The 10,710-nt window shown below is 41.8% G+C and overlaps 1 protein-coding gene across 7 annotated transcripts; it reads right to left on the bottom strand.

Moving 5' to 3' along the window:
- Positions 1 to 1,336: 1,336 nt before the first annotated feature.
- On the bottom strand, positions 1,337 to 9,351 carry TEX30 (testis expressed 30). 7 transcript variants are annotated; one of them, XM_003832063.5, is made up of 6 exons: positions 8,959 to 9,091; positions 5,266 to 5,340; positions 4,565 to 4,795; positions 3,485 to 3,536; positions 2,498 to 2,703; positions 1,337 to 1,805 (listed from the first exon to the last, which is right to left on the bottom strand). In XM_003832063.5, exons 2-6 carry the CDS (start codon positions 5,278 to 5,280, stop codon positions 1,626 to 1,628), a joined length of 684 nt encoding a protein of 227 aa, XP_003832111.1. In that variant the 5' UTR covers positions 5,281 to 5,340; positions 8,959 to 9,091; the 3' UTR covers positions 1,337 to 1,625. The 7 variants fall into 7 exon arrangements, with proteins under 7 accessions (XP_003832111.1, XP_008955689.1, XP_003832112.3 ...); XM_008957441.5 differs by having other exon boundaries at positions 6,778 to 9,056; XM_003832064.6 differs by lacking the exon at positions 5,266 to 5,340 and having other exon boundaries at positions 8,959 to 9,125.
- Positions 9,352 to 10,710: the final 1,359 nt, after the last annotated feature.

The raw sequence follows: 10,710 nt of genomic DNA on the forward strand, positions 1-10,710 counted from the left end.
TTCCTTGTCCTGTTAGTTTTACTTCTGGTTCACAATACCTATGTTCTTCAATGACTTATAGTGGTTAATAGACCAGTGATTCTATCTTCTTGATAGCTTTGGATATTTTTTATGTTTATAATCTTTTGATATTAGTAGTGTTTTAAAATTTCAAATGTTAATTATTGTTTACTTATACAACATTCTTAAAAATTTAGGTTCAGGAAATGACTTAGTCAAAAATATCTATTATAAATAGTCACAGGAATTTTAAATTTATAGTTATGCATCACTTTACAATGTGAAAGATTTGGACATTATTACCTACGTTTTCATTCTCTTTGTCATATTTAGAAAACTAATATTTTGAATCTACTGATTCCATCAGGGCAGAGGAATAAAGGGCCTCAAAAATCTGCAAGCTGCCCAGGCCACTTGAGGCTATTTTAATGGCCTAACATTAAGAGTAGTAGGGAGGATATGCAAAAGATTTACTACAAAGAAACATTTCTTACTACAAACTTCTATTTAAATTTAACATCAACCTCATCACCTTTTGTGAATTTTACAGGAAATACAGAAACTATGTTCTTTATATATAACTCAACACCATTCAAGCTCGAGATCAGGTGATAGCTGAACTTTCCAAGGCAAAATTAAGTGCCCCAACTGCATAGATATAGCAAAGATGTTAGTACTACAATTTAGCAATTATTTCTCTCTTTAATCAGAGTGGTCTATTGATTTTACACACTATGTTGTGTTTTTGAGACACAGTCTCACTCTGTTGCCCAGGCTGGAGTCTAGTGGTGTGCTCTGGGCTCACTACAGCCCCCACTTCCTGGGTTCAAGCAATTCTTCCACCTCATCCTTCGAGTAGCTGGGACTATAGATGTGTGCCACCATATTTGGCTAATTTTCATATTTTTAGTAGAGACAGGGTTTTGCCATGTTGGCCAGGATGGTCTCAAACTCCTGGCCTCAAGTGATCCGCCTGCCTCAGCCTCCCAAAATGCTTGGATTACTGACGTGAGCCACCGTGCCCAGCCTCACACACTATGTTGTAAGCTCCAAGTTTTAATTCATCTTTGCAAACCCAATGAGGTTTGCCTGTAATAAGCCTTCAGTGAACACTTCTTGAATTAAAGATCTTTATTTCATTCTAAAAAATCTTCAGGGTCCCCATATTTGAAACATAGGTCCTCTCCTATCCTTTCATTGAGATTTATTAAAAGATAAGGTGAAGAGATGTGTGCATTCTATAAATCTGACTAGATTAACCATAATGTTTTCCTTTTCTGAAGATAACGCTGCTCTGCAAAATTTCTCAGTTGCATATCAATAAGACAAAAGCATCTTTGTAACAAAATTCAGATGTTTAATTTTTTTCAAAACTTAACTATACTAATGAAAATAAATTATATGTAGACCACCTTCAATATTTTTACATCATCTTTATACAACTGTAACAGTGCTTTCAAAAGACATTTTGTGAAGGACATTAATTTCACATTTAAAAAGTGTTTCAAAAATAAGGGAACATTAAAGAACATCAAATTAGTCTGAAATATATCTCACAATGCTGAGAGGCATACTCTTCTTTATCAAATTAACTGTATGTGTACTCAAGATAACATGGCTTTTAACTAATGACATTTCTTGTCCATTTCAGTAATTTCTTGGATCCAAAACAAAATCTGTGTATTTATTTCTTTGAAAACATCATTTGTCGACCGTCCTTTCACTGCCATGGAATGATTTGCCTTCTCAATCCAGTGGATTTTATGGGGAGCTTGCATTTTCTGTGCCACTTTCTCCAACAAGTTCTAAAGAGAAAAAGAAGAGGATACTAGACTAATGTTCTGTTGATATTTAATAAAAGGTCCTCTCTCCCCTGCCTATACTGGCATTCATTCCCAAGTATTCATTAAATGCTTTCTCAGACAACTTTCTAGGTAATAGAATGTGTGGGGAAATGTCCGTAAAAGTGGCAGTCCACTTCTCTCAGCTGTAGCAGTATCAGATCAAGCATTCATTACTAATAAAATGTTAAATAAATTGGAACAAAAAAATTTCTTCCCCCAAAAATCTTTTTCCCAAGCAAATTATATGCCCTGGGGAATACAAAGTTGTTTCATAATATTGGGCTAATATTTAGTAATGTGTAGACACTGCCAACCCTTTCTCAAGAATCAATTTTATAACAAATACTCTGCCTGAATGTTGAAATGATTAAAAAAATCTATAGTGTAGTAATCCCAAAATCAGATGATTCAGATATTAATCCTTCATTTTCCAAGTAAGGGTCATATTTACCGACTCTATTTCCAGGGATACAAATTTTGTCACTATACTTATATTTTTAGGTTCTCAAAAGCAACAGAGTAACCAGGACATAAAACTAGCATTAGTCAAATTAGCAATTTTTAAAAGACACTGTTGCCAGAAGTATCTTGCTCCCAAGATATTTCTGCCTTTCATTCTCTTTCATTGACACAAACATTGAGTTATAATTCACCTTTTCACACATTTCATCTGCTGAGCCTGACACAAACAGTACAGGCTCTTTTAAACGAAAGAGGTCTTCATCTCTGAGTTTATGCTGCTGCTTTGGATGGTGCAGTGGGTAAGAAATACAAATGAGACCCCGAACAAAATCATCACCATCATCTGGCTCAATGTGACACATTACAGAAGCAGCTGCTCTTGAGCCCATTGAACGACCTAAAATCAATTAAAATTAAGTTCAGTTTGAAATATAAACTTTCACATAAAGTAGCAGTGATGGTGTGGCAAATTGGATCTTTTACTGTTCATCATATCTGTTTACCAACAAATTAACTCCAAAAGGCAGCAATTAACAAGTTGCAATACCAGGCCAGGCACGGTGGCTCACACCTGTAATCCTAGTACTTTGGGAGGCCTAGGTGGGCAGACTGCCTGAGGTCAAGAGTTTGAGACCAGCCTGACCAACATGGCAAAACCCTATCTCTACTAAAAACACAAAAATTAGCCAGGCATGGTGGTGCAAACCTATAGTCCCAGCTACTTGGGAGGCTGAGGGAGGAGAATCACTTGAATCCCAGAGGTGGAGGCTGCAGTGAGCCGAGATGGCGCCACTGCACTCCAGCCTGGGTGACAGAGCAAGACTCTGTCTCAAAAAAAAAGCTAAAAATTGATCTTAAATGCTAAAAAAAAAAAAAGGCAATTATTTTTCTAAAGAACACTTAAAAGGACAAGGACAATCATTGTAAAGGAATCATCATATGCAGGATGACGATTCAGGGATATGAATAAAAAGAGAGAGGCTCAGATTATAATACATATACATGAGGTTCAAGTTTGCTCTAAGTATATAAAGTGCTTTAACATTAAAAAGGTGACTTACCAAAACAACAAAAAAATCCTTAAATTAGCTTCCTATGATCAAATAATTTTAATTCTCCATTACCTATTCCTATATTAAAACAGGTAATTAACAAGTATTCACAAGTATTGCACTTACCTCCAAGAAAAACACCTGCAAGTTTGTATTCTCCTGATGTCTTCAGGTAATTCTAGAAAAATAAAAAAAATCATCAGTTCTTCACCTATAAAATATTCCACTGGAAAGGCAAGATATATTGTTTCTCATCATTACTGAAATGTATGAAAATCTATGCAAAGATAACCAGAAAATCTTAAGGGATTTTTCTTAAAAGAAGTAAGCAGTCCTTCCTCTTCTGGTCATGCCTTCACTATTAAATCACATGTTAGGTAATACAGGCAAATATGTGAGAAAAAAGTCAATCTACCTCTACTAAAATATTTAAGCACTAAACTATTTTTTAGAGAATAAATTATTTTTTAAAAAGGCCAGCAAAGGCTTCCAACTAATACCAAATTTGATAATGTTAACATCTAAAGTTCTAATAAACTTATTAATAAGCTTGAAATTATTTAGATCAGGGGTGTTCAATCTTTTGGTTTCTCTGGGCCACAGTGGAAGAACTGTGTTGGGCCACAGTGGAAGAACTGTGTTGTGCCACACATAAAATACACTAACACTCATGACACCTGATGAGCTTAAAAAAAAAATTGCAAAAAAAATCTCATAATGTTTTAAGTAAGTTTACAAACTTGTGTTGGGCCACGTTCAAAGCTGTCCTGGGCCATATGTGGCCCATGGGTTGGACAAGCTTGATTTAGAGAAACTTTAGTGTTATCCAGGATTTTAAGCAAGGTTTCTAAATAACATATACAGAAAACAGTATCATATTTATACATGCATAGTATGGTAGATGAAATATTCTAGAATGCCAAAATGATGCGCTAAAGTTACATAATTCCAGGGAGAAAAATCATAAGTAGCTTCCTTGGCAATATCACGGAGGAACATTTATGATGTAAGCATTCATCTCCATGGAAACTGATGACAAGGGAAATCTGACGACTAAAAAGCTTTCATGTACTGCTGAGTTTTCTAAGAATACACTCATTCAAAGATTTTTTAAATTAAACCAGATGACTAATAAAATTTATCTTACATTTATTAAGGATTTCAAACAGAATTCTGTTATAAGTAAATATAAAGAAATTTTCTTACCAAAACTGATTTATACGCCTTAATTCTATGTACAATATTAAGGCCTTTACAGGTAAATCTCAGGCAGAAAAACCCATGAGATGCAAGATGGGATGCCAGTGACATCAAATGAGGAAGATTCATATCTCCTGATGCTCCATGTGTAAGAATTATTCCATATGTTAAGCTCTTGTTAGGTACCAAACAAACAGCATCTAGTAATTTATTTCCAAAAGGTATTTTTAATTTAACCTGGAATTCAAGAGAATAAAGGGATCAAAAATTACTTTCTTGCCTATTAAGACAACTGAATAGCTATATATATGTTTGCTCTGTGAGGCTCACAATTCAAGTCATAGCCTCCAAATAAAAAGTAGTTATATTAATAATAGTATTTAAGTGCTTACTGTGTCGGGTATTATTGTAAGTGCTTTATATGTATTAACTTATTTCACTTTTCTAACAATTCTATGAGGCAAGCACTATCATTATCCCCATTTTATAGATAAGGCACAGCAGATTAAGTAACTTGCCCAAGGTTATATAGCCGCTAGCTAAGATTTAAACTCAGGGTAGTCTGCTCTAGATTCCTCGCTCTTAACCACTTATGCTATACTGCCTCCCACAGTGAAAGTTGAAAATAAGATTACTCTGAAGCCACATAGTTACAAACAAACAAAAAACCAGGAACCCTGAAGATGCAGAACATACGAAAATATTACCTCTGTATGACTCATTTTCACTGTTGAATAACAAACTTAAAGTGCATTTACATCTGAGAAGCAAAGGACATCTCCCTGAAAAGAAGATTCTGTTGTGAAAGGTGAGTTGGCAGACATGGATATGACACAAAAACTATGAATGAACACATTCAGTAGCTAAAATAAACATTTAGAATTACTTCCCTAAAATCTGGTGTCTTTACATGTACATTTTTCTACGGGCACTCAGAATTGGTTAGAGGGCCAGGTGCAGGGTTGGTAGATGTTATAGAAGATAAAACAAAGGTGATACTTTGACATGGAAACTGTAAGGTAATTCACATCAAAGTAGGATGCTGTATCTTGGCAAAAAATGGTAATGTAAAAATGTATAAATACACATTTTTGTAAGAATCTTCATTCTAAACCAACTATCCTAAACTTAATTTTTCAGCATCTTTCCATTAACCCATTTTCTTCATCATTATAGTTCCCAAGCCTACCCATCCATATCTTGTCATGGAACTTCACAGTGCTGCCAGAAGGCAGAGTATATATGTCTTCACCCTGTTTACTTTGGACTTGGCTACGTAACTTGTTTTAACTAATGGAATGTAGGTAGACATTTCAATGTGTGACTTCTGAGCTGAGGCATGGCAAACTTCCAGAAGCCCTTTTGAACTTTCACCCTCAGCCATGAGAAAAACATGCTCTAGGTGGTTTTGCATTTTCAGCCTGGGTCTCAAAATGAAGACACACGGAACAGATCTGAACCCAAAACTGAAGTCTGGAGTCCAGACTAGTCTAACCAACATCTGACCAACAGCTGATCTGAAGATCCATGAGCATGAAATGTAAGCCACTGAAATTTTGGGGTTGTTATGCAGCATTCCTTCCTATGTTAAGAGCTCTTGTATTGTTTAAGACATTACCAACATCAGGATCTCCATTACTCACCCATTTTTCCCATTAACATTTATTTATTCATTCATTCAATAGGTAACAATAACATGGTTTAAAGTTCAAAAGGTACCAAGAATATGTAGTGAAAAAGTCTCTCATTCCACTCTTGACTTGACATCAGATTCCCCTCTCCAAAGGTAACCAATATTATCTGCTTCTTACTTATCCTTCCACATAGCACTGTACTTATTTTCACACGAGTGTATGTGTATTTATAAGATAAATTCCTGGGGAAGGAATCGCTGTATCAAAGGGTTTGTTCATAATTTTTTACAGAATTTTTTCATAGAACTTCCCAAGGTGAATACATTTCATTTTTGAATAGGTATCACGTGCACACGGTACATTAAAAAAAATGTAAACAGAAGTCAAAGTATTTGTTCATAATTTACAGAATGTTTTTTTCATAGATCTTCCTGAGGTGAAGAATACATTTCATTTTTGAATAGGTATCGTGTGTACATGGTACATTTTAAAAGACAATGTAAACAGAAGTTTCCACACACTCTTCCCCCAACCACCAAGTTCCTTTCACTTCCTAGAAACCACCATAAGCAACTTATTATGTACCTTTCCCCATCTGTGCCATCTGTGTGTGTGAGCGTGTAGAATTCTCTTATTTCAGCCTGGAGAGCATTATTAGTCTGATCTGACTGCAAAAGTTTTGGAAGTCGAGTGAGACAAAGGAGATGAAAGACTTCAAGCTTCAGTGTCCCTATCTTCATACATGCAGCCCCATAATTATGCCTGGGTTTCTCAGTTCAAAGATCCTCTGTTTTACTTTCTCAAGAGAATAAGCCTCCATCCAGTCTTCTAACAAGGGGAAAGGCAGTCACCCAACAGCGTGAAATGGGGAAGGGGATCTGGATATCCAATTGCTTCTCATATTTCACCTAAATCATCTTTCTTTAAGCTCCTTAGACCCACCTTCTGCACCACACCACCTTCATTCCCAGTACCACAGCTGTCCAGTGCTGCCAGTTTCCGTGCAGTTTGAAGAGTCTGTGGTTAATACAGGGTTTGCTAAGACACACGTTTTAGAGCCCGCTATTTGATTGCCAGCGTTTCCTTTCCTATTCTCCCATTGCTGGAGGTTCATGTTTGTTTTTAAATAGCCTTAATGTAAGTTTAGTGAAACTTCATGAAGGAGTAAATTTAGATGCATGTAAACAACCACCATCTTAATTTAGAATGCTTCACTATTTTTTTTTTTGAGACAGGTTCTCGCTCCGGCGGACAGGCCGGAAAATTGAGTGGCGCAATCATAAGCTCACTGAATCCTCGAACTCCTGAGCTCAAGCGATCCTCTCGCCTCAGCCTCTTGAGTAGGTGGGACTACAGACGCTCACCACCACGCCCGCTAATTATTTTTAAATGTTTTTGTAGAGACGAGGGTCTCCCTATGTTTCGCAGGCTGGTCTTGAACTCCCGGGCTCAAGCGATACCCCCTGCCGTGGCCTCCCAAGCCGTTGGGATCCCAAGGCGTTTGCCACCTCTCCCGGTCTGCTTTACTTCTTTTCAGACTTCACGATGCACAGTGTGTTCTTCACGGCAGCTGCACACATGCTGGTTTTCTTCAGAAACACGGAAAATGCCCCATAATGCAAGCCCCAAGCAACCTGCTCTAGGTCATCTGGGTTTGTTTTTTTGAGACAGAGTCTTGCTCTGTTCCCCAGGCAGGAGTGCAGTGGCGCGATCTCGGCTCACTGCAACCTCTGCCTCCGGGGTTCAAGAGATTCTCCAGCCTCAGTCTCCCGAGTAGCTGAGATTACAGGCGTCCGCCACCGCGCCCGGCTAATTTTTGTATTTTTAGTAGAGACGGGGTTTCACCATCTTGGCCAGGCTGGTTTTGAACTCCTGACCTCAGCTGATCCACCCGCCTCGGCCTCCCATCGTGCTGGGGTTACAGGCGTGAGCCACCGTGCCAGGCCACTGTCGTCTGGGTTTTCGTCTCTGGCTGTAGGTTCAGAGAGGGCAGGGTTTGAAGCCTGGCCCGGCCTCAGTGCCCTCAACGGCGATGGTGAAGATGACCGGCTAGAGGTGCTGCGCCCACGAAACGCCAGCTCTAGTGGCGTCCGGAGCGCCGGCTCCACCGGCTGGGCGGTCGGCGGAGTTCTAGGACAACTCCTACTCACAAGGGCTGGGCGATCACCTCCCACGCCACGGGACGGAGACGCCACAGCCCCTTCAACTTTCAGTTACAAACGTTCGTGCCCTGTTACGTCCACAGCATTACGCTGGCTGTCGTGGGGCAAACAAAAACGTTGAGTCCGAGTCTTACGGGGGGTCGGGTCAACAACCCCAGCAAACATGGAGAGAAAATTCAAATCGGGTCTCACGGGCGTGCGGGGCTCGGCGGCGCTCGGGCACGGGATCCGTTCTCTCCGCAAATGCGCGCTGCCGGGGATGCGCCGCGGGCTGCCCCGGTCGACCCCTCTCAACTCCGAGGCTACTTCGAGCCAGTCACCCGGGACTGGCTGACGTGGTTGGTCCAGGTTGGCCCCGTCCGGCTCTCCCCGCCCGTACCAACCCCGCATTCCGCCCTCCTACCCGGCAAAGCGGACGAAGCCCCCACCGGCTGGTGCCCGCGGGCACCGAACTTAGCGGAACGCCTCCCGGCTCGGACCAGACGCCCCTGAGGAGTGACGCCCGCGAGCCTCAAACGCCTCAGGCGGGCCTGCCGGGTGCTCTCCCCGTCTCCCAGGAAGCCGCCCGTCAGCCGGCGGCGCCAACCGCCACCGCCGCACTTACCCGGGAAGGCAAAAGTGGCCGCGGGCACCCAACCGCCGTCACTCCCTTCAGGGAGCTGACTAGCGCGCTCGAAGCGACCGCCTCGCCTGCCCCGCCACAGCGTTCGGCTACGACGCACGCGCGCGCAGGCCACGCCCCCGGGTGCGCGGGCCGGGCCGCAGAGCACGCCGGGAGCGTGGGTCTCCCAGCCCGCCACATCCCAGGGCTGTACGCGCGGACGAGCGGAGTTAGGGGAAGGTGCCACGGTGGCCGCCGCCTCAGTAGCACGCGGACGGCTGGAAAGTCAGCCCCCGTTTCCGCCTCACCCAGGATTGCTCCACTCGCGGCCTTTCCGCATCGCACCACCACTCCATTCCGAGGCGCGATCAGCTCTGACCAGTCTTCCTCACACCCATAGTCGATTCGTTACTCCCCTTAAGGTCAAACGCTGACAGAAACCAGCCGCTTCGCACACTTCTACATGGGGTCAAGCCCCCTGTTATCTTTGCGGGGATGATTGTAACAATCACTTAAATGGTCGCTTCGTACCATCTTGCCCCCGCCTGGGCCTTGTCGGCGACGCCGCAGCCACGTGGATGCTGTGGAAGCCTGTCCCCCCGGATCTTCCAAAGGTTCCGCGCTCATTGCCACAGCCAGCGGCCGGCAGTGGCCTAGGCTGTTGCACGCGATCGGTCCCCCACATCTCCCCTCTCCATCTGGCTCCTTTCCCTGGAAGCCCAGGGCAGCCCACACTTCGCTGTCCTCACCCCCACTCACCAGGCGGGACCCCATGACGACCGGCTTTTGTCCTGGCTGCTCCCTCCCATGTATATATGTTTATATACGTATGTATATATTATATGTATGTATATATTATATATGTGTATATATATTATATGTATGTATATACATATATATGTATATGTATATACATATATATATATAGCTAGCCAGCAATCCATGAGTGTTACTCTGCCTGTGGGGTAGCCCTGCTCAGTTTACCAGAAGCAATTTTCCTGTGCTTTGTTGCTCTAATGTACTTGCTTTGCTTTCATTTTACTGTCAGTTTGCTCTTGAATCCTTTCCTGTGCAAAGTCAAGAACCCTCTCAGGCTGAGCTCCAATTTTGGGATTCACTGGCATTACAGCCATTCTCTGTTCCTACCCCTAACCCCGGGCAACCACTAACATACTTTCTGTCTCTCTGGATTTGCCTTTTCTGGACAGTTCATATAAATGGAGTCCTACACTGTATGGTCGTATGCCTCTAGCCTCTTGCACTTAGGATAATGTTTTCAAGGTTTATCCATGCTGTGACATGCATCAGTACTTTGCACCTTGTTACAACTCATATATTTTTATTGCCAAATAGTATTCAGCATTTTTGAGTATCCATTCACCAGTTGGTGGACATTTGAATTGTTTACACTTTTTGGTTATTATGAATAATTCTGCTGTGCCATTCAGAGAAACAAAAGGCGATGTGACGACAGAAGCGGAGAGATTTGAAGATGCCAAGATGCTGGCTGAGAAGATGGAAGAGGGGCCTCAAGACAAGAAATATAAGGACTGCAGCTCTAGAAGCTGGAAATAGCAAGGAAAAGTTTTCCCCTCTCAGAGACTCCAGAAGGAATCAGCCTTGCCAATACCTTGACATGAGCTCTGTGAAACTGGTTTCGGACTCTGACCTCCAAAACTCTGAAAGAATAATTTATGTTGTTTTCAACCACATAAGTTTGTGGTAATTTATCATAGCAACAATAGGAAACTAATA

The sequence above is a fragment of the Pan paniscus genome, chromosome 14 (assembly GCF_029289425.2).
Source record: "Pan paniscus chromosome 14, NHGRI_mPanPan1-v2.0_pri, whole genome shotgun sequence".
NCBI classification, from domain to species: domain Eukaryota; kingdom Metazoa; phylum Chordata; class Mammalia; order Primates; family Hominidae; genus Pan; species Pan paniscus.

Bases quoted from the DNA above. Each gene is read 5' to 3' on its own strand.
- TEX30 (XM_003832063.5), bottom strand. The intron at 3,537-4,564 runs GTAAGAAAATTT...TTATTTTTCTAG, and splicing joins AGGCGTATAAATCAGTTTTG to AATTACCTGAAGACATCAGG. The intron at 1,806-2,497 runs GTGAATTATAAC...TTTTCTCTTTAG, and splicing joins CAGATGAAATGTGTGAAAAG to AACTTGTTGGAGAAAGTGGC.